This window comes from Rhipicephalus microplus, chromosome 2 (genome assembly GCF_043290135.1).
Source record: "Rhipicephalus microplus isolate Deutch F79 chromosome 2, USDA_Rmic, whole genome shotgun sequence".
Lineage (NCBI taxonomy): Eukaryota > Metazoa > Arthropoda > Arachnida > Ixodida > Ixodidae > Rhipicephalus > Rhipicephalus microplus.
In genome coordinates, this window is record NC_134701.1 from 128,413,393 (window position 1) to 128,437,844 (window position 24,452).

The following is a 24,452-nucleotide window of genomic DNA, read 5'->3' on the forward strand; positions in this document are numbered from 1 at the left end:
TAACAACTTTTATGCCTATCTGTTGCAATTCAAGGCCTCTGAAAACTTCCTGGAAGCATGCGATAAATAGCATTGTCCAGATCGTACCCACTTGCCTTGCGCCCTTCTTGATTGGTATTCTGTTGCTTTTTTTATGAAGAACAGCGGTAACCATTGATCGTTTGTGAATTTTTTCCAGGATTTTTATATATGCTTCGTCGACACCCTGATTCCGCAGTGTCTGCATAACTGCTTATATTTCTACTGAATCAAACGCCTTCTCGTAATCTATGAAGGTTATGTATAGTGGTTGGCTATATTCTGAGCACTTCTCTATTACAAGATATATAGTATGAGTGTGGTCGATTGTTGAGTAGCCGGTTCGAAATCCTGCTTGTTCCTTTGGTTGATTGAATTCTAATGTTGTCTTGATTCTGTTATCTATTACCTTTGTAAATAGCTTGTATACTACGGAGAGCAAGCTGATCGGCATGTAATTCTTCAAGTCCTTGTCATATAATTTCTTATGTATTAAGATGATGTTAGCATACTTCCAAGATTCTGGTACTCTTCTTGTCAAGAAAAACCTCTTGTAGGGAACTATGCGAACGACGAAGAAGCAGCATGAAACGGCAAGCCACAGCGTTGGTGCACGCGCGACCCGAGCTTGCGTTTGTTTTGTATTTTCGGCCTGTTGGCGTTCCTCGCTCTTCTGGCGTTCCTCGGCCTTCCAGTAGGTCTGTACGTGAATAAACTGCGTGACATCTGGTGGAGGTGTGTGGACTCCCGTACAAACCTGGAACTTCGCTCCCGTAAGCTTCCCCCTCTACGTGACACGAACATGGCCACCGAGACGCCTCTCCAGGTGGGACCTTCGACCGTCCATGTCACTTGCGGTGCCGTGTATCCTCAACGTGACCCTCCTATCTTCACGGGCTCCACTGAGTCGCACGTCGAAGATTGGTTGGCGAGGTACGACAAAGTCGGTGCAAGTAACAAATGGGACGACCCAAGCAAGCTTGGCTACGTCACATTCTACCTTGCGGACACCGCGCAGCTGTGGTTTAATAACCACGCAGCTGACATTACTACGTGGTCTGCATTCAAGACGGCTATTACGGACGTCTTTGGACGACCTGCGGCACGCAAGCTTCAAGCCGAGCACCGTTTACGTCACCGTGCACAGCAACCAGGCGAGACCTACACGGGCTACATTGAAGATGTGTTGCATCTATGCAACCGCATCAACTCTACCATGCCTGAGGAAGAAAAAATCAAGCACATATTGAAAGGCATTGACGACGGTGCCTTTCAGATGTTGCTCGCGAGAAATCCCCCCACCATTGCTGTCCTCGTTTCCCTCTGTCAAAGCTTCGATGAATTGCGTAGGCAGCGCGCAATTGCTCGTCAAGCCATCACGACGCCAGACACGCTCGCAAGCTTGCACCTGGCTGCCCATCCTACCGACCAGCAGCCGCTGCTTTCGACAATCAAGGACTTCGTCCGCGAAGAGGTAGCGCGCCAGCTGTCACTGCTGCCACTGACACATGAGCCCACGCAAGCTTTGGCACCGGACCTCCAACACGTCATTCGGACCCAAGTCGCTGAAGCCCTTCCGCCGGTGCATCAGCAACCACCAGTCACAACGCCTCTCACGTACGCCGCCGTCGCTGCTCGGCCTACGCAACAGCGTATGCCGTATGCTCAACCTGCCACGCCACCCTATGTCGTGCCTACAACCCCAATTGCGGCGCCGTATCCTTACGCGAGATCTCCAGCTCCATTTTATCGTCGTTCAGACGCTTGGAGGACGCCAGATAATAGGCCCATCTGTTTCACCTGCGGTATCGCTGGACACGTCGCCCGCCACTGTCGCCGAGATCCCCCTCCAGTCGACGCCGTGGGCCGGCCAATGGCGTCGTCGTCTAGGACGCCATCAAGGTACACCACTGACGGTCCTCGACCCTACGCAAACCAACGGTCACCATCGCCACGACGACGCTCCCTGTCACCTATGCGTCGCCGACCTGCTACGGAAGAGGGAAACTGATCGCTGCAGCTCCGGAGGCAACAGCTGCATACAATTCGAACTGCTTAAGGCCTCCATCTTTCTCACCGCAAAACGTTATTGACGTCAATGTTGAAGGGACCGCCGCACAAGCGCTTATCGACACAGGGGCCGCCGTTTCCATAATCTGTGAGCCCTTATGCCGCAAGTTGAAAAAGGTGACGACACCTCTTTCGGGCCTGATGCTCCACACGGCCAACTCGCAGTGCATAGAACCTACAGCTGTGTGCACTGCACGTGTCATTATCCAAGGTGAACTTTATGCCATTGAATTTTTTGTGCTGGCATCCTGCTCCCACGAAGTCATTCTTGGATGGGACTTTCTTTCGCGTCATCGGGCCATCATAGATTGCTCACGTGCAGAAGTTGCCCTTACACCGCTGCCAACCTCTTGTTTTGTGGATTCTCTTCCTGAACCTTACAAACTTGTCGTTGTTGCAGACACGGAAATAGCACCGAGAACATCCGCCCTTGTAGCCCTGACCTGTACGGCCGCTCCAGCCGGAACTGTTTTGTTCACTCCGTCTGACGTATTTACCCGCCGCCGTAGCCTACACCTGCCCTTTGCCGTACTCACCGTGGAATCCGGTGCTACCGCCATGCTCGTCGCGAACTCGCTATCGTCGCCAGTTACCTTACTTCGCGGAGAATGTTTGGGTAACATACAAGACGTTGACCTCTTGCGCCCTCTAGAGTTCGCCGAACACGCACCTCACCTCCAGCTCAATGCTATGACGCCACCTGTGGCCACAGTGCCCGCGCCAGACTCATTCCAGCCCTCTGTTGCCGCTGAGCTATCGCCGACACAAAGAAGCGAACTCTTGTGCCTTCTTCGAGAGTTCCGTTCTGTCTTCGATTGCGCTCAACCATCTTTGGGTCGCACAGCGAACATCACGCACCACATTGACATCGGTACTCATGCTCCCTTACGCCAACGACCATATCGAGTTTCAGCGGAAGAGCGCCATATTATCAACGAACAAGTCGACGATATGCTCAAGCGTGGTGTCATCCAGCCATCGCAGAGCCCTTGGTCATCCCCTGTTGTACTTGTGCGCAAAAAGGATGGGTCTATCCGATTCTGTGTCGACTACCGCCGGCTCAATAAGATAACTCGGAAGGATGTGTACCCGTTGCCACGCATCGACGACGCTCTCGATTGCTTGCAAGGGGCAGAATATTTCTCCTCCTTAGATTTACGCTCAGGATATTGGCAAGTTCCAATGGCTGATCCTGACCGATCGAAGACTGCATTTGTAACACCTGATGGGCTGTATGAGTTTAACGTCATGCCGTTTGGACTCTGCAACGCCCCAGCTACCTTCGAACGGATGATGGACACAATCCTTCGCGGCTACAAGTGGAACACGTGCCTTTGCTACCTAGACGATATCGTCGTTTTTTCTCGCGACTTTTCCACTCACCTTGTTCGTCTTCGTGCTATTCTCACGTGTCTCACCTCTGCTGGCCTTCAACTTAACATCAAGAAGTGCCATTTTGCCGCACGTCAGCTCACCATACTGGGTCACGTCGTCTGCAAAGAGGGTGTTCTCCCGGATCCGGCGAAACTCCGCGCCGTGGCCGACTATCCGAAGCCCAATTCCATCAAGACGCTTCGAAGTTTTATCGGCCTGTGCTCATACTTTCGTCGATTTGTGCGCAACTTCTCTTCCATCATCGCGCCTCTTACCAACCTGTTGACAACTTCCAAAGGCATTTCTGCTTGGTCAAAAGAGTGCGACGAATCCTTCACCGCGCTTCGGCGGTTATTATTATCACCTCCAATTCTACGACATTTTGACCCTGATGCGCCTACGGAGGTCCACACCGACGCCAGTGGTGTCGGTCTTGGTGCTGTATTGGCTCAACGAAAACCAGGGCACCAAGAATACGTGGTCGCTTACGCGAGTCGAACCCTCAAGAAAGCCGAGTGTAATTATTCCGTCACGGAGAAAGAGTGCCTCGCAATTGTCTGGGCTTTGACGAAGTTCCGCCCATACCTTTATGGCCGCCCTTTCGAAGTCGTTACGGACCACCACGCTCTATGCTGGCTATCATCGCTCAAAGACCCGTCGGGGCGCCTTGGTCGTTGGGCGCTTCGCCTACAGGAATACGACATTCGTGTTGTATACCGATCCGGCCGCAAGCACTCCGACGCTGATGCGCTATCCCGCTCGCCGCTACCGGCTGACCCAGCCTCCTCGTCACCTTCTTCAGCTGTCATAACACCAATCGACTTCACAGACATGGCATAGGAACAACGCAAAGATGTGTGGATTTCCCAACTCCTCGCCTTTTTGACTGATCCGTTAGCTAATTTAGTGTCAAGAACTATCCGCCGTCAAGCCACACATTTCGCTATTCGAGACGACCTACTCTATCGGCGGAATTACACGTCTGAAGGTAGGAAGTGGCTGTTAGTGATACCCAACCACATGCGCTCGGAAATCTGTACTGCTTTCCACAACGACCCGCAAAGCGCTCACGCTGGCGCTCTCAAAACGTACAACCGTCTACGTCAGCGGTACTACTGGCGCGGCACGTACACATTTGTCCGCAAGTACGTACGTGCTTGTACTGCATGCCAGCGACGTAAAGTCCCACCTCAACGCCCTGCCGGTACACTTCAGCCTCTGCCTTGTCCAGCGCGTCCGTTTGACCGCGTTGGTATCGACTTATACGGACCACTTCCCACGTCGTCTTCTGGAAATAGGTGGATAATTGTCGGCGTGGACCACCTCACGCGTTACGCGGAGACAGCAGCACTACCCGCAGCAACCGCGAGGGAAGTTGCGTTTTTCATCTTGCGCAACTTTGTTCTTCGCCATGGTGCTCCCCGCGAACTTTTGAGTGACCGGGGGCGTGTTTTCTTGTCTGACGCCATTCAAGCGTTGCTCGCTCAGTGCAACATGGTTCATCGCCTGACGACAGCATATCACCCGCAGACGAATGGCCTCACAGAACGATTTAATCGCACTCTCGGTGATATGTTGACGATGTACACAGCTTCAGACCAGACTAATTGGGACACTGTCCTTCCATTCGTCACGTATGCGTATAACACCGCTACGCACGCGACAACAGGATTCTCCCCTTTCTTTCTGTTGTACGGACGCGAACCATCGGGCACGCTAGACACTATCCTCCCATACACGCCCGACTCCTCTGAGTACACTGCAATTTCTGATGTTGCCAGGTACGCAGAAGATTGCAGACGATTGGCCCGTTCTCTGACAACCGAGGACCAAGGCCACCAGAAGCTACGGCTTGACACCGGCCGACATCTCTCTACTTTCACGACTGGTGCTCTCGTTTGGCTCTGGGTTCCACCGAGCACTCCTGGCCTTTCGTCGAAATTACTGGCACGATACCACGGGCCCTACCGCATTCTCGCCCGTACGTCACCCGTCAATTATGAGATTGAGCCATTGACACAGTCTCATGACTTACGCCGTCGTGGCCGAGAAATTGTGCATGTGAGTCGCCTGAAGCCGTATTACGACCCCGCTATAGTGGCTACGCCTTAAGTCGCCAGGTTGGCTACGCTATTCACCGGGGGCCAATGTAGGGAACTATGCGAAACGACGAAGAAGCAGCATGAAACGGCAAGCCACAGCGTTGGTGCACGCGCGACCCGAGCTTGCGTTTGTTTTGTATTTTCGGCCTGTTGGCGTTCCTCGCTCTTCTGGCGTTCCTCGGCCTTCCAGTAGGTCTGTACGTGAATAAACTGCGTGACACTCTAAAAAAGAGTGGCTAGTTTTTCTAACACAATTTTCCCTCATCTTTCAGTAGATCTGATGTTACCTGATCCTCACCAGAAGCTTTGCCTCTTTGCATGATCTCCAAGGCTTTTCTGACTTATTCTATTATTACTGGTGGGGTGTCACCTGGCTTACTGCTAGTTCTTAGATTAAGGTGGTGGTTGTCCTGGCCACTGCACAGGTTTCTGTAAAACTCCTCTGATATTTTAACTATCCTCGATAAGAGCCGAGTACCTCTTCTGACGCGACACTTTGAATTCCCGTACTTTCCCTCTCAGTGCTAGCTCTTTGATTGGCTTCTTGCGTATCAGTTTTCGTCGTTCCTTCTTCAAGTCTAGGCGAAGTTTAGACCATACCATTCCATGGTGACTGCATCGTACCATGCCAGGCAATTCCACATCCTGCACGATGCCTAGGTGTGCACTCAGTATAAAGTCTATTTCGTTCTTATTTTCGCCATTAGGGCTCCTCCATGTCCAATCATGCTTCGCTCGTTTTCGGTAGAAGCTATTCAAAACCCGTCAATTATTGCGTTCTGCGAGTTCATTCGTAGCTCTTCTCTGGAATTTTCAGTTCCGATGCCATACCGTTGTACTGAAGTCTCTTATTCGTATAGTATACTGTGCTTTTACCTTAAACGTTGCCGATTCTACGTCTTCATAGAAACTTTGAACTGATGCGTCATTATGGCTGGATGTAAGCGCGTAAGCCTGTACCACCTTCATCTTTTATTTCTTAATAGGTTAAATACAATGCCTGCCACCCTTTCATTAATACTATATGTTGCCAGCTATGTTTATGTGAATAAGGAAGCCCACTCAAAGTTCTCTTCTCTCAGACAAGCCGCGATAGCAAAAGACATGGTGATTTTTTAGCACTGTATAGGCCTTATCTCTTCTCTTAACCTGCTTGATCCCTATTACACTCTACCTCCTCGAACAGTACAGCTAGACTTGCCTCACCAGATAAGGTTCTAGCGTTAAATGTTGCCAAGTTCAAGTTCCAATAGAGGCCTGCTAACTTCATTGCATTGAAGATATTCAGAAGTTAATACAACGTTACTTTACATCAGCGGAAATTGTAGCCCCGCGTAATACTTGGATTCCATGCAACCAAATTACTCATTGGGAAATAGCAGTTGAAAAGCATGAACCACAAGTGCTCGTCTTTCTGCGATTTTGGGGCCTCGTTCACACTGATTAGCAAAGCCCAAAAAGAAACGTCTGTAGCCCCTTTCGGTTTGACTGAACAGCGTACCTGATGCTTCCGGTCTTGTTGCACGAAGAGCTGAAGCCTGTCATTGGGCAAAGGTCGGTCCCTGACGCCGACAGGCGATAACCCGGCGCCAAAAAGTGGGCCATGGCCACGATCAAGTTGCCCAGTCCCAACATGGCGACGCCGTAGCCAATGAAGCGCGGCTTGTTGCGCTTAGTGGCCAGAAAAGCCACAGGCAGCATGGTCAGGCAGCTGGCCACGTCGTTGCTGCTGAGGATCATGCCACTTTCGTAGGCCTTGAGCTGAAACCGACGCTCGAGCGTCGGCGACACCACCATCATGACGCCGGTCATGGAAAAGCTGCGCGTGAACGATACCAGGCAAAGAACGGTGAGTGCGCAGCGGGGCGTCCTGTAACTCTGCAGGAAGCCCGGGTAGAAGCCCATCACTCCGCAAAGAACTTCGTGCCTACGCCGATCCACTGTCACTATGTCACTCTTCTGTGGCGACGGGCTCATGGAACTAAAAGGAATTGGCTCTCGTGGAATCTGCGATTCGCCCGTGTGGATTGGAGTTTCCTCACCCGCCTTTCTGTCCACAGTCGGTGAAAGAGGTCCCAAGGGCGAAGTCGCCTCATCGGAGGACTTCGACTGCTCGTCCTTAACCATCGGCGAAAGAGGTCCCGAAGGCGAAGCCACCTCATCGCAGGACTTCAACTTCTCTTCCTCCACTGTCGGTGAAAGTGGCCCCGAGGCCGCAGCCGACTCATTGAAGGACTTCGACTTCACCTCCTCCACCATCGGTGAAAGGGGTCCCGATGACGAAGCAGGCTCATTGGAGGACTTCAACTTCTCCTTCAGTGAGAGCGAATCTATCGGTGTCGCAACCTCACCGCTGAGTTGTATGGAAAGGGCTTCCTGCTCTTCCTGGCTTGTTAGGCTCAACGGTGAGAGCATCGTCTCAGCAGCGGACGGTACCTGGAGTTGTGCGCCTTTGCTGCGCTTTTTCTTGCTCCGTTTCTTTTTCGACCGCTTCTCGCTGTCGCTTCTTTTTACGTCTGCAGCCCTGGGGCCCTTGCGTTCGACACTTTGTTTTTGAGCGGCCGATGCTGACGTTGGACTGATGAGACGGTCAGGCCTGGCAAGGGCAGCCGCACCCTTAACCTCCGCTGCACCACCAGTTCTGTTCGTGAGAGATAAAGTAATCCCATATCGCTTGGCATTCACCGTTTCAAGTACAAGCGCAGTCATATCAACCCTCAGAAGCATACTGACCCTCCACGTTATCTATTACCACACGTAAAGAGCTTCACAGAAAGCTCAGTCAAGAGACTACTGTACCTAAATAGATATATATCTGGAGTCGTAAGACCACTAAGAATAAATGAATATTTCACTGAAAATATCAAATATTGCAGTAAAATAAAATCAATGTTGCTGCTGCAAATGCTAAGGAATCCACTGTGCACGTCCCCGATTTTGCAAAAGCTGACGATACGAGTATTAGAGATTTTTTTATCAATTTGTCAAGGAACTCTGAGTTCTGACGATGACGCCTATGTGTTGCGGGCAAGATCGAGAGCCATTATCTTGCACTCGAGCTGTAAACTCATTTGTACCACTACAAAAAAAGAAATCAGCGTAATCCTTGGGTAAGGCGTGAGATTATTCATTTAACCAAAAAATATATGTAAAAGGAAACCGAAAAGTCGTGACAAGTAACTGCCCTGTCCGCATCACTGCGAATGAAGCTTGGACAAGCAAAAGAGAAATAGTAAGAGGAAATATTTGTGGACTTAATGGGGTCTTACCCGCAATAGTTTTAGCCTTACTTGTCACAAGTCGCTTCCAGTCAATACAGCATTGTTGTTCACGACAAAACCACAACCGACTGTTCGAAAATTGCCTCCTACCATGATGAGTTCTTCCAGACAGTTTATTCAAATGTTCTAGCTGTACTATTCCTGCTAAACATCATTTAAAGAAACATGAATCAGCTATGAAGATACTGTCACTACTTTTAAACATAAAAAACAAAAATGTGTCGGTCCAGACGGAATTCTAAATTCGCTGAATGGGTTTCTAGGTACTTGGAAATAATTTTTATTGCATCATTGCAACAAAAACAGGTCTCAGACGACTGGCTTGGGGCAAAAATTATTCTCATATACAAAAATGGAGACAAGCAGCATACCGAAAATTATCGACCAAGTTCTTTAACTTGCCTCTTCTGCAAACTCATTCACCACATATCGTACTCAATATAAAGGGTGTTTCAATAAACGTGTCCAATACTCTTTAAAAATACTCGCGGCGTTGCCTTTCCTGCGGCAGAAGTCATCTTCAAGTGGTTGCAAACAATAATTACGGCAGTGATTATAGAAGTTAAGAAAATGGAGTTTCTAACCAGTGGTGATAGGCGATCGACTCAGATAATGAATTCAAGACCGTACTACGAAGAGTCCATGGCCACATTAAAATTTTGGAAAAGCGGCCACTGGTAATCACCGCGGAGTGTTGAAATCTGCTTAATTCAGCTGGCGAAACCAAAACCAACGGACCAAACAGCGCAGATACCATTCACTTTGACAACGCCCTCAATGATGACACTACTGCAGTGGGGGAGAATAATAAGCGAGCGTCGTTAAGCGGCCTCGGAGCGAAATGTGTAAATTGACGGTTGACAACGGCGAGGCAGCGCAACAGCTTCCGCATGTTAGGAAGCTCAAATGAAGGTTAATGTTTCTGTAAATGTTGGCCAGTGAATGCTCGCAATGTATTGTGGGTCAACTATGTTATCTATATCTTGCTTTAACACGTTATTCATTGTTGGACAGGTAAATGTCAATAAGTATGCTAATCCGAAAGGGTTCATTATTAGCAACATATGTGCAGCACGAAGCCGCGAGCACATACATATGAATTTCTCAAAACAGAACATTTGTTCAAGAAAGATTATTTCATTCGTTTTAGAAAGAGGACGAGGTGACAAAGCACGATGACAAATCAAGTACAATAATTTATTTCCAAGCCTTCAGCGAAAAGTTTATTGTTTCAATATTTTTTATGCAACAGGACATATTGTTTATGACAGAGTTGTCGAAATACAACTATTTATGCTTCACTGCTACGGCATTTTGAAACAAACGTAATGATGTCAGCAGGTTAAATTGTGCAGGTTGTAAAATATACAAATTTCAGGCACCGTAAAAATTGACTTGATGCGAAACAGTCAGCAAGTAGCACCGTAAGCCGCATTTTTTTTCTAATTTGAATCAAGTGATACCTAGTGGACTGAATTCTTTTCGTGTAGGTTGAGCAGTGGTTCAAAATTATGTGCTTCTCAGGTAGGACGAAAGTACTGGTGCGAGGGCAAATTCTCATCCTACATAACGTCAGCAATCACGCTAGTGCCGAGACGTTCCTTTCTTTGCCAATAATTGTATAAAATGGTGGGATTTAATAACAACTGTAATTCACAATTTTGCAAGCGTTCTGGAAAAACCTGGACTAACTGATGTAATTGTTTTAGATTTTCAGAAAACATTTGACTTTGTTTCACACAAAAAGCTACAACACAAACTAAAATATATTGGTTTCCCTCTTTCATAATTAACGGGACCCCTGTGCGATTAGACAAAAGCACCCACTTGGTTTATATTAATGATCGCTACTCGCGTTGCCTGTCAATTACCTCAGGTATACCACAGGGTAGCGTACTGGGACCACTCCTCTTCTTAATTTTTATAAACAACATCATTAATGTAGTAACAGAGCTGGTTCAAATACGATTGTTTGCATATGATTGAATATTGTACAATGAGGTTGTTTGTCGGGAGGATCAGAAACTTCTGAACACTAACCTTCAGAACGTTCATTCTTGGTGTCAAAATTGGGATGTGAAGTTAAATTTAACAAAAAACAGTTTACATGCATATTACGAAAAAATAAACATTTTTATGCTTACAGTCTTCCAGCTGATCTCCTAGTTGAGGTAAATGAATATAAGTACTTGGGTTGGACCATACCTAACAACCTCAGTTGGAATTCCCATACCGCTAACATCTGTGCTACTTCTTTTCGCAAGCGTTGTGTTCTACGACACAAACTAAAGCAGGCGCCCACAGAAACCGAACTTCACACATATAAAGCGCTAATTAGGCCAAAATTGGAATACGCCTGCACTGTCTGGGATACGCAAACCAACCACAATATAGCAGCACTTGAGATAGTTCAGCGCAAAGCTGTAAAAACTATTTTTTTTTCTAAATACCGTAAAACCGACTCACCAACAGCAAATATACGTATTAATTGAATAGACTTTGAAATCACGAAGAAAATTACTCAGGCTTAAATTTCGTTTCTCTTGAAAAATAACAAGTTGTATTTTTATCCCGATCCTTATCTACACCGTCAACGTCAAGATAAACCAGACATCATCACTATGAAACCCTAACTTCATATCAGACAAGAACTAGTACCTTCAAATTTTCTTTTTTCCCTCGCACTATTAACGAATGGAACGCACTGCCATCATCATTTCTAAAATCAGTTGAGTCGATGGACACAATTACTGATATAGAAATTGAAATTGAGTTGTAAGTGTTTGTTTGTTCTGGTTTTTTACCTTCTAAAAATTTTTGTATTTTGTTTTGAAAATTCATTCCTTCTTCCTGGGCCCTGTGAGCCTGCAGTACGTTGTAAATAAATAAATAAATAAAGTACACCAATAAGAGTACACCGACCGCCGGCGTCTTTGTGACGCTTCCGTACCCTGAAGGTTCTATGCTGTGCATATGTAATGTTTGTTACATAGATATACGAGTTCCACAGATATACTCAACGTCATCCTATGAAAAAATTGGGCGGAAAATACCCTATGAAGGTCATGCCATACCATACTAGTTTTGCAACATGCTATGTGAACAAAACCACCGCAATGGCAGCAGGACCATGAAATGTAAATCATGACATTCATGACATACCTGTCATAATTTTCGTGTTATACCTAGTCAATTATAATCACTATACAGTCATGTTATGCCATACTATTTTTTCGCATTGATACCATTATCGAGACAGCCAGGAAAGCTAAAAGTCGTAGGCGCATAGATAGATAGATAGATAGATAGATAGATAGATAGATAGATAGATAGATAGATAGATAGATAGATAGATAGATAGATAGATAGATAGATAGATAGATAGATAGATAGATAGATAGATAGATAGATAGACAGACAGACAGACAGACAGACAGACAGACAGACAGACAGACAGACAGACAGACAGATAGACAGATAGATAGATAGATAGATAGATAGATAGATAGATAGATAGATAGATAGATAGATAGATAGATAGATAGATAGATAGATAGATAGATAGATAGATAGATAGATAGATAGATAGATAGATAGATAGATAGATAACCTTCTAAATACTCATTTTGAATACAAATGCACAAAGTCATCATGTTGACTTCAGCAATCATTCCATGAACCATGAAGAAGTCCTCTGCATTGTCGCGCAAGTAATGTTTTCATCAGGCGCTCTACGAGGCTTTTCGTGGAAAGGCTAGAAAGGTTAGCTACGATAAAACTAAGTACTTTATGAGCGTGCTGCTAAAGATAGCAGCTGCTGCGATTGAAGACTAAATGGGAGTCACTTCTGCAATCGTTTTTCGCGTGATGATGAAGATCGAATAATTAATATTATTGAGTCGCAGTTCATACCTAATCTTAAAAAATGACAAAATCAGTTTTTTTCTTAATCCTAACTACTCATCCAAAACTGTTTCGTGGTTGTGCGTGTGCATGTGTCTGTTGGGTGTCCAGCTCAGAGAGCGGAAAACATACTTTACTCAACGAGTTTTGACACCGCATACCGGAATGCTGGTGGTTGTAACGTCACAAGATATTGATAATTTGATTCAAACAAAAAAACTAAAGTTATCGAAAAACCCAAATAGGCAGGGGGCTTTTCTTATACACCGAATTTTCACGTTCTTTTCATCACAGAAATGACGACAGCAAATGTACTCGATGAAATCACGAAGAAATGTTATAGCCAGGTGTTGAACCAATGACCTCTCGCTCTGCAACAGCAGCAGTAGTGCACGCTATTCACTGCACCAAGGTCGCAGTCTGGGATGGTTGTACAACTGTTTCAATCTCAGGCTTTACTCTGACAGCAATCTGGGTCGATGGGGAAGTAATTAATAATGACCGTGGTCGCCACGATTAGCTCCTGCATTGCATCATTACTATTCGTCCCTCCAGCTCGGCCTATTTTCGAAAGAAAATAACATTATATCAATGCCCCAAGAAACCATAAGGTGGCAACCTTAGCCCAAGCCTTGGCATCGCTCATAGCATCCAATCATATTAAAGCTAGCTCTGCAACGCGCTCTATCGTCTCGTTGCTGTAACAGCACCTTACACGCACACTGAGTAAATCCTTGGTCAATCGCGGTTGGGCTACTAAGGAGACAAGAGGCGTGCTACGTTCACCTCTAGTTCTGCCGTCGTGTATAACTATTAACACGCCGCGGGATGACGACATTAACCGAAGTCGTCCAGGCAGTGACGCTCCTCTAGCTCTCACAACACTTATTTATTCAAAAACACTCTTACTATTCACAACTACAGCTGCTACAAGGCTCCGTTTAATCATTCATCGTTGGACGTTGGAGATTTGCAAACAAACTTCAGCGTGGTTGCATGCACGTTTGAGCAATAATTGAGTATTATACAAGCTCTCTTATATTAATGTACAGCAAATATTCACCTATTTCCGTAAGGACAAGTTTTACTCTAATTTTATACGAATTCCTCTGACGGAGGAATCAACCATGTTTGTATTCTTTTTTACAGCCACAAACCTAAAAAAGTAGCCCAGTTGGCGCAAGGTACCAAAGCTTGGCAAACCCTGTTTGAGGTCTGGATGACTTCAAGGTGAAAGCCATCTTGTTCCTGTTATGCGGTGTACCGAACCATTTCTGCCACCCCCCCCCCCTGAAAAATTGCTACGTTTGACCTAGTTCTGCAGGGCCTTCAGCATAAGGGGAATTGAAAGGCTTCTACACGTGATGACGTCATATTGTCGTTTCTTGAGGCCAAAGGTGGTGACGTCGTCTTGCCGTTACCTAATGTGTCATCACCAACTGTGCATCACGGAGGCATTGCAGTGCTTCTACACCTAACTTGGCTTTGCTTCAGCTCTGTGGTGAACACACCTTTGATCAAGCGCTGGTGTTAGTTGATGCTACGTTATGTAACCACAGGGCTACGTCACCACTTTTCACTCCAAAGAACATATTCACGTTATATGATGACATTATCACATGATCTTTTGTATCACTCGTGTTGACGCTGACGCCACGGACCACCGGCGCCACTGAAGCCGCTGGCGGTCAATTTTCGCATATGATGAGGCATCTCAAGTTTTCGCCTTCTTGAAGATAAAATTACAAATGCAGGATATCTTTGAGGATTGTGGTATCTCTTGCGCGACGAGTGCCTATAGCGCTCATTCTGGAACAGCGCTCAATGTGAATGGTTGGTAGACCCTAAAGTACCTGGCTGTGGTGTCGTCACCGGGGGACAAGTCCTTGGTGAGTGGCCCTTCGTCTTCTGGAGATGACGGTGACAGGTGCTTGCTCTTAGCAGGACCACCAGAAGACACACTGGCGAACTGCTCTTCACCGCTGTGCGAGAACGGCGACTCCTGCCCGCCAGACAACGCCGCGCTGTCATCTTCCAAACGCTTTTGCCGATGGCGCTTCTTGGCAGACCCTGGCGATTGGGCTGGATCCATGCCTTCAAGAAAAAAAAAGCTGCGTGATCAACGTTTCTCGCGAGATGGCCACAAAAACAATCACGGAGGATCAAGACCACAGTTTTTCGAAAAGCCTGTGCATGACAACAAATTCGTTACTGATTGTCTAACTTAAACATCTGCGTTCACAGCTTATTAACATGCCTTAATTTATTTGTTAATTAGTGATAGAACAATTTAATGTGAGGGTGCAATGTTGCCTAACAATGTGACAATGCGAAGAGTTTACCAAAAAATACTAGTTAGTACGCTTGGTTTTCATTTCAATGATATTCAGTTTGGCAGCGGTGCGTGCTTGAGCAGCACCTAAATATCGCGCTTGCCTTTACAATGTTGTCGGACCCACAAGAGGAACTGCTGCTGCCATGCCCAGTTAAGACGGATTTACGCCACGAGCCCAGGGTATTGCCAGCATCAGCTGTGTTGACGCGTGGAAGACGAGCCAACGCCCACATTTGCGAGGATTGCCTCACGTGCCCACGGCTTAAAAGGGCCAGCTCTACGAGGATTCGACACAGTTCGGCAGCGGTGCGCGCCTGAGCAGCACCTAAATATTGCGCTTGCTTTTACAGGTAAGCGGCATTCTTGAAAAATTCTGTTATGCTTTAGAAGTGTGCACTGCTTCCGAACAATTTGTTGCTTGTTTTGTTTGCATAGTCATTGATGTTGGATTGCTGTACGTTTTACTGTTGGTTTGCTGTTCCAATGGCTAAAGAAATGACAAAAGTCTTCGAAGATTTCAAGGATGAGCTTAGGCTAGAAATCAGAGGCTTAAAAGGAAAATTTGAGGGCATTGGGGAAATCACGAAGCAGTTACAGGAAGAATTGAAAGAAAACAGAGAACTTCGTGCCCAAAATATGAAACTGACAAACAAACTAGAAGAGCTGGAACAGTATTAGCGTTCCAACAATGTTGAGATTAAGGGCATTCCGCTTGAAGGTGAACCAGTCGATATAATCAAACAAATTGGTGTAGTCATACAGGAGGAAGTAACGGAAGCTGACATTGATGTTTGTCATCGTGTGCCTACTGCTCGGCATGATGAATTAAACATAATAGTCCGGTTCATCCGTAGAACAAAGAGAGATGCTTTCCTCAGCAAAGTGGAGAAATCAAAATTAGATGCAAAGCAACTTGGATTCCAATCCCCTTCCAGAGTTTATGTGAATGAACACCTAACCCGGCTATGGCTAGCAACTTCTCTGTGCCACAGTACAAAGTAAAAAGGAACTACGATGAAAATTTGTGTCGACTGCAGGCGGCAAAATGTCTGCAAGGAAAGATGAAAACTCACCTGTGTTGAGGATTGCATGCGTTGGCGACACTGACGATGAACGAAGGAATGTAGTGCGCGGTCTTCTGAGTGTACTTGTAGAGTGTCGCATACGTAATTTACAGTCCTGAAGCGTGTAGCTATTACGATGTTGCCACTGTTAACGAAACTTTCTCATGTGATTCTAAACCGTTTAAAACCCTACACCTAAACACGCGTAGTATTAGAAATAAAGAGCGAAAACTTAGTGACTCGTATGCCTCTATCACCCACAGCTTTGATAATCTGATGTACACGGAAACCTGGCTAACAGAAGCGGAAAAACCACCACATTTCCACGGTTACTCATACAATGGTTTCGTGCGGTCAAGCGGTAGAGGTGATGGCATAGCAATTTATGTTAAAACGTCATTAAGGCATGCAATTATTTCCGAGTTTTCAGTAATAAACAGCAGCGTTGAATGTATGTCGGTTCGTTTACAGAAATTAATAGTTGTAGAAATATATCAACCACCAATGGGCAACAAACTAGACTTTTTTCAGTATTTAGAGCGTATGCTTTCTTTTCTATGTCAATTTTCGATGCCTTTTGTAATAATGGGGGACGTACATAAATATGTTATCGAGTAACACTGCAGCTAAAAAGTTTATTGAAATCATACACTCCTTTGCATGCACCAATCTTATTACGGAAGCCACAATATTAACAGGAAAGAGTGCAACTTCACTCGACATATGTGTAACAAACATTCATTCCCGAGACTGTTTTTCTGGACTGCTAACGGCTGACGTAAGCGACCATTTACCAATTTCTTGCTTACTGCCAAATATGCAAGTCAAACGCGAAACCACAGTGGAAGCCTTATCTCGCAGCATTAAGTGCTGCAGGCTTGGAAGTGTTTCGCTCACATATTCAATCAGTCAATTGAACAGGCGTGTTTGAGAAAAGAAACCCAAATGCAGCATACGAGGCATTTTTCGAAAAACTTAGACTATGTTATAATCAAGCATTTCCATTTACCTTGCGAAAATCAAAACCCAAACGTGCAAGGAAGCTGCGGATTGATGAAAAGCTATTGAAAATGAATAAAACAAAAAATAAAATGTACCACATATTTGTTCGGCCACGGAACTTGGAGGCGTTGTCAGAGTTTGAAAAATACCGAAATAGGTTTGAACACCGACTTAAAGCGTGCGAGGGAAACATAATATGAAAATAATTCATGAAAATAAAAAAAATGACTCTAGGAAGGTGTGGGACGAGGTTAAGAATCTAATGTCGGAGAAAAAAAAACCACCGGCGCTATGTTTTCATACTAATGCAGGTACCTTATCTGATAGTGACGCAGCGAATAAGATGAATGATTACTTTGTCACCAGTGCACAATACAAAAACGATAGCAATATAGCTCCCTGTGTTACAATAGGAGAGTGTGTGCTTATAAATTCCGTGTCACTATCCCCAGTGACATCAGAGGAAGTAATACAATTAATAAACCAGATTAAAAATAACGTAGCCGCTGGCTTTGATGAGATCAAGGCAACTCCGCTAAAATACGTAGTTGATGTTATAGCTACAGTGATTGTTTATATAATAAATAGAATGTTCGAAACTGGCATTTTCCCAGACAGCCAAAAAATAGCGAGAGTATGCCCAGTCTTCAAGGGTGGTGATAAACGGCTATTCACAAACTACAGGCCATTATCCGTTCTTCCTGTTTTATCTAAGGTATTTGAGGATGCAGTAAACGTACGCTTGTACAAATTTTTGACAAGTATAATGTGATCACAGTGGCTCAATATGGTTTTGAAAAAAATAAATCTTGTGAAGCAGCTTTGCTTAATATTAAACATGAACTGATCACAAACATCGAACATAGACTGTACTCACTAGGTTTGTTCATAGACTTTAGAAAGGTGTTTGATTCGCTATGTCATGAAGTACTACCGGCTAAACTTAGCAAGTATGGTGGACGTGGTGTGTTTTTTGAGTTAATGAAAGACTAAGTAACAAACCACCATCAATATTTTTGCGTCAACAAAAGTGCATCGACTTACTTAAACATAACAAGAGGAGTACCCCAAGGGTCGATTCTTGGTCCTCTATTGTTCAAAATTTATATAAACGACCTGTGAGATATCCCATGTTCTCCTAAGTTAATAATGTATGCAGATGACACTAACACATTCTTTAGCGGCACATCTATTCTAGAGCTTGAACACCATGTTAATAACTACCTACGAAAGTTGTCCGTGTATCTTAGTTTGAATAAACTGCAACTAAATTTTAGTAAACGAAATACATTGTCTTTGCCCCACCTAATAAGCCGCGTTACTATAGTTCAACTGTTTTTTTTTAGGGCAAAGAGATAGAGCAAGTCACCAGCCGGAAGTTCCTAGGTGTATGGTTTTCTGAAAGCTTGACATGGAACACACATATAGAAAAACTAACGGTAGAACTCAGTAAAACCGTTGGATGTTTATATAAGCTCAGCCCAGTCTTACCAAAATGGTTACAAATAGAAATATATTATGCCCTTTTCTACACTAAAATGACATACGGTATCTTGGTATGGGGTACTACTACACAAACTATCAAAAATTACTAGTTTTTCAAAAAAGGGTTTTGCGAGCATTCGATCAATACCATAGTATTATCAGGGACTTGAAAACCAAACCACTCTTTGAAAAATACGCATTACTAACGGTAACAAAACTGTATCATTTCAAACTTCTGCAGTGATTTAAACAAAACAAGCCACAGTGTCTTCAGAACCCGCCTGACAACACTCATTATACCATGCGTCAGCAACGCCGGAAAATCCCAGCAATAAGGACAAGTTATGGCAAGCAACACGTTCAGTATCAAATACCCACAATGTTAAATCGTTTACGCGGTCTCATAAATTTCAATTCCGTACCTTCGAACACCATTATTAGGTCCATCCTAATGAACCATGATAATGAGTATGCTTATTAAAGTTTCTGTACTTGATTTGTTACATCCTATCTATCAATTTGAGTTATGTGTTGTAGTTTCTTTTCTTATGCTTTATTTTACATTTTGTACTGATGAAGTTTCTTTTCAGTTGACGCTTTTGTGATGAAGTGATTTTCTAATGTTTTCCCTGAAACTGTGCAAAGAGACGATACTAAATTTTGTTGTGTTATGGTTTATTTATTGCGTTATTTATTTATTTCTTTGTGTTAATTGTTGTGTTATATACTTATTTCTGAAAACATATGTGACAGACTGAGCGGCCTGCGTGCCAACTGTATTTAGAAGCAGACGCCCCATGTCAGGCTATATAGCCTTTAGCCTCTGCTCCAACTCCTATAAGAATTTTAGGACAAATAAACTTCAATTCAGTTCAATAATAATATCTTCCATACTACGAGCGCATGACACTCGAGAAGTGTCAGCATTATGTGCGTTAACCAACATTTCATTACAGGTGCAAGAACACTTACGATGACACTGAAACAAGTACCTCGGTGATATTCGAGTGTACTCAAGTGTTAGTTACCCTGAAGGACTATAGGGTCCCTCAGGGCACCTTAAAGATCAAATTTTCGATGTGTTTCTAGGATGTTAATTGCCGTTTACGCTAATTTCCACAAGAGATATAATATATATATATATATATATATATATATATATATATCTGTTCTTTTGTTTCATGGCGTACTTTATTGTCATATCTATTGCATACAAACCTTAATTATGATAGTTGCTTTTCTTTATACATTTTTGTATGTTTTTATTAGGGCCTGTATATCTACATCTGGATTTTGTGACAACTCGCACTGGCGCGTGACCGAGTGCTCTGAAAGAGCGCAAATAATCACTCAGTACTCGCGTCCCTTACATTCGCGTTCTGAGTTCGGACCGAACCCAGGCATTCTGCGTGGCAGTCAAGTATTCTACCCCATAGCCCCGCCAGTGCTCGAAATGCTTTGAAAAGAAGCGGGTAGACCAAGAATTACGCCAAGTTATTGATTTCCTGGAAGGCCGGAACTCCCAGGTTCCTCGACACATCGCTCGCGAGCTGTCCTCCTTTTAAGTGTGAATACACTTTATAAGCGACCCCAAACCATCCACCGCCATCGGCGGCGTCCGCAGTCTTCTCTCTATCTTTAAAAGAAAGAGGACTTGGCGGGCCGCAGCGCGACGCTCTACCGAATAACCAAGGACGCGACGCTGATATCGGTGTCAGTAACGCGCCTTATACCCCCTCCCCCTTCGCTCACTCCTCCGCTCTCCTCGCTCGCTGCAGCTGCGAGCGCATCCTCTCTCTCGCGCGCCCGCCTTCTCTCTCAGTCTCCCGTCGAGAGCGGGTCGTGCGATGAATGTCCCGGAGGCTACGCTACCATCAACAACGAATGCAGTACAACCGAATGCCAGCACTGCACCCGTCGTTGGAGGGGACGGTACCGCGGTGGTTTCGCCGACGTTGGAAGACAAGGCGGCGCTGCGAAGGGCTCGTGAGACCGAACGTAATTGGGCGAAGCGAAGCGAATGCCGAACTGCATGCTCGCGAGGCCGAGTGCAAGCGGGCGAAGCGTGCAGCGGATGACGAACTGCGCGCTCTCGAGGCCGAGGACAAGAGGGTGAAGCGTGCAGAGGATGCCGAACTTCGCGCTCGCGAGGCCGAAGACAAGCGGGCGAAGCGTGCAGCGGATGGTGAACTGCGCGCTCGCGAGGCCGAGATGAGGCGTCAGCCTCGAGCCGCGAACGCGGCCCAAGAAGCGGAACGACAACGCAAGCCTCACGTGGAGAATGGCGATGAAGGCCGGCGTCAAGACGCCGCTCGCAATCGTCAACGGCAAGTGGACGTTCCCGAAGCCGTTCGAGCCAGTGAACGTGCCGCGCGGGAGAGGGTGCGAGCCCTGGACGTTGCTCGTCCGGACGCGTCGTGAAGTGTAAATAAATAATACTTCGTATATAATGTATCTGTGTACAAATGCTTCATGACAAACAACCCTTAAATTCATTATTTAAACTTTAATCATCATCATCAGTAATACAACTTCCAAGCATTTCCCCGAGGGTGAACATGGTTAAGTGCGAATGCACGGGGTGATGCTATGAGGGGGAGTAAAGTTAAAATCCGTTGGCATTCGCCAGTAAGTTAACGTAAACTCCCCCGTGTGATCAAATTGCGATTCCCAGGAACCATTACACCATAAAGGCACCATAGTGTGATTAATAAATATAATAGTGCGAATTAATAAATACCCCTCATAGCATCACCCCGTGCATTCGCACTTAACCATGTTCACCCTCGGGGAAATGCTTGGGAATTTTTGTCTAAGAAGAGGCATTCTTCACAAGAAAAACGCTCGTGGTAGTGACAAAGCCTTCCTACACGTTGTCCCTACCGACATGCGTAATGACATCTTCCTTGCGTGCCACGACGAACCCACGTCAGTGTATTTGGCCTATTCACGACATCTCGCCAAAGTGTGCCTACAGTATTACTGGCGGAGACTATCAACTATACTCTACGTCGCTATGTGAAAGACTGCCGTGGGTGCCAGCGCCGCAAGACTCTGCCTGTAAGATCCGCGGGTCTGCTCCAGCCGATCGAACCACCGCAGATACCCTTTGACCTCGTGGAATGGACCTTCTCGGACCCTTCTCTTTGTCCTCCTCCGAGAACGAATGAAATATAGTTGTGACAGATTATCTCACTCGTTATGGTGAAACCATAGTTTTCCCCGTGGCACGGCCTCTGAAGCCGCGAAGTTCTCACCAAAGTATCCTACGACAAGGCGTCCCATCATGCGTGTTCACGGACAGAGGGACGTCGTTTAGAGCGCAAATTATGCAGCACAATTCGAAATTAAGCTGCACAAAACATCGAAAAATGACGGCTTATCACCCGCTATCTAATGGACTGAAAGAGACTAAGCAAGACCATAGCAGACGTGCTGTCGATATACGTGGACGTACAACACAAAACCTGGGACGAGGTTGTTCCATACATCACATTTGCGTACAATACGGCAACGCAAGAAACAACGCGATGTCCGCCTTTCCCCCTTGTTTGCGGACGCAATGCGCGAACCATGCTCGTTGCCATGCTTCCCTGCGACCAAAGCGATAAGCTTGCTCCAGACGCTGAGCAATATACTCAGCACGCCGACGAAGCTCGTCAGCAAGCTCGCATAAACACCAGTCACCAACAAGGTGCAGACGCATGACGTTACAACTTCCGCCGTCAAAACGTCGCCTACCACACTGGTGACCGAGCATGGGTGCGCATCCCCGCCCGGCGCTCATGCTAATCCGAAAAACTTCTAAGTCGTTATTTTTGACCGTACTAGGTTATAAGACGTGCCACAGACCTTACCTACGAGGTATTTCCAGAAGGCGCAGTGTGTTCTCGTTAACGGCTTCGGCCCGAAACTGTGCATGCATGTCGTTCGGCTGAAGCGTTACTTCAGGCAGTAGCCCTTTGAATTTCACGTGTTACAACGTGCCGTGACTTTGCATTGCTGCTACTGTTTTTATTCATCTGCGTTTTATGCCTTTTTCATTTGCGCTTGGCGCAAGTGTTGGGGCAATTTTCTTATTTGCGCTGCGGGTACTGGCTCTCTCGCTATTTGGTTCTCTACATCTGCGTGTGCATGCCTTCATTTTTTTTCTACTTTACGAGCATAGAGTTCATGCTTTCAAAGAGGAGGGCTATTGCCTCATGGTCTGCTTGCGTGAAACCCACTAGTGGAAGAGAATAAATAAGATCTACCTGAGCTGCTTCTTGGCTGGTCTACTCAAACAGCCTATTAAAGCAAGTTTAGCATCAGAAACGTGATAATATATTGTCATGCTAGGGCAGCATGAACAGTGTTTACAGTGCTAGCTATCTATATCTCTTTATATACCCCGCTCGCCATTATCTCACTTCAATAAACGACACTATACACTCATATGACTTCAATCTAAAGTCAAGCGTTGCTCCACATCAGAGTAATACGCCAACGGCCGCCACTTGTTATATGCACACCATGTGGTATCGTACAATTCATTTCGACAAAAGTGAAGTGTATGCTTTGATGTGAATACACGTTACGCACGACTGTAACCTACTCATTTGGTAGCCAGGATATGCCCACGAATACTCTATGTGTACCTATACGAACCACCACACAGGACTTTGTTTATTCATAAGCACGGCTGGGCAACAATTTTTCGTTTCATGCCTATGACTAACTGAAGAACTGAGGAGCGTGCATATTAGAACAGTAGTTTTGTCCATACACTAGCTGCATGAAACATACTTGCCGTCGCCGTCGTATGAAATACGCAGTAATCAATGCATGATACCTTTGTGCCTAGGTTTCTTCAGTTTTTTGTGTCTGTGCGACTTCTTCGCCGCTTTGTGGCTGCTGTCTTCAGCCAGAGGAAGTTCCTCGCCAGGTCTCTGCGTCGGACTTGCCATCCTGTCCAGCTACCTGCGAGTGTAGGTGCACAGTAATGTCAGCACGACAGAAGTAATGTATTTACGACTCAACAATCGCCGAGTTTCTCACCGACCGCACGACATCGCAGGTTCACGCTTGTCGCTTCATTGGAACCCGTCGTTATGGAATGCAAAGTGTGAACAATCTATTAGCAACGTGTACATTTACGTATCGCGTCGTAATATTGCACAGAATGCACAATGATGCATTGAAAACTAATTGAGAGCGTTGTGCTCGGCACATGCATTGTCGGCAATCCGCCGGCGATGCACCCTAGAAAGCTACGAGACGAGCCGGAATTTTGTTTCCTGCTTTCCACTTCACTGCACACTGTTTATGCGTAAATGAAAAGAAGTTGAGCGTTTCCGAAAAAACTCCGCTGTTGAGACTATTGGACCAGGTGCAGAGTTCCGGGTATTCAGTGCACCCAAATTTATATTGAAAAATTCGATGCGGAAATTCTGAAATTGTAGATTGTTTTACTGAGTTTTAACTCAGTTTCTATTCAGCAAGTCGCAAGTAGCTGCATGTTGGGTGAATGAGAACTTGCCAGGAGGTGAATTCGGCAATATGGCAGATTCATACGCACTGAGAACACAGCAGCTCTCTCCAGTAATCTATGATGGGGCACAATAGGAATCATCATCTAAATTGCCTTCGGTTGCCTACTAGAGATGTCATGTGAGGCTGACGGCCCACGCACCGCTCGTGACCTGTACGTACGGAGAGTGTGGCGTTTAAGCAAAGAAAAGGCCTCAAGACAGATAGCGACAACTGTTGCATTATCCGAAAATGACGATCTCCGAATGGATATATCTGAGCGTTACTTTCAAGGCCACTATATGACTAT

General features: G+C 45.6%; 1 protein-coding gene across 1 annotated transcript in view; it reads right to left on the reverse strand.

Annotated features, from left to right (window-relative positions):
• LOC142791329 (solute carrier organic anion transporter family member 4A1-like) overlaps nt 1–8,273 on the reverse strand; it is a 41,269-nt gene extending 32,996 nt beyond the window's left edge. The window contains exon 1 of the mRNA XM_075885482.1: nt 7,066–8,273. Coding sequence (XP_075741597.1) covers nt 7,066–8,273 — 1,208 coding nt within the window. The remainder of the gene's footprint in view (nt 1–7,065) is intronic.
• Between the last annotated feature and the right edge of the window lie 16,179 nt (nt 8,274–24,452).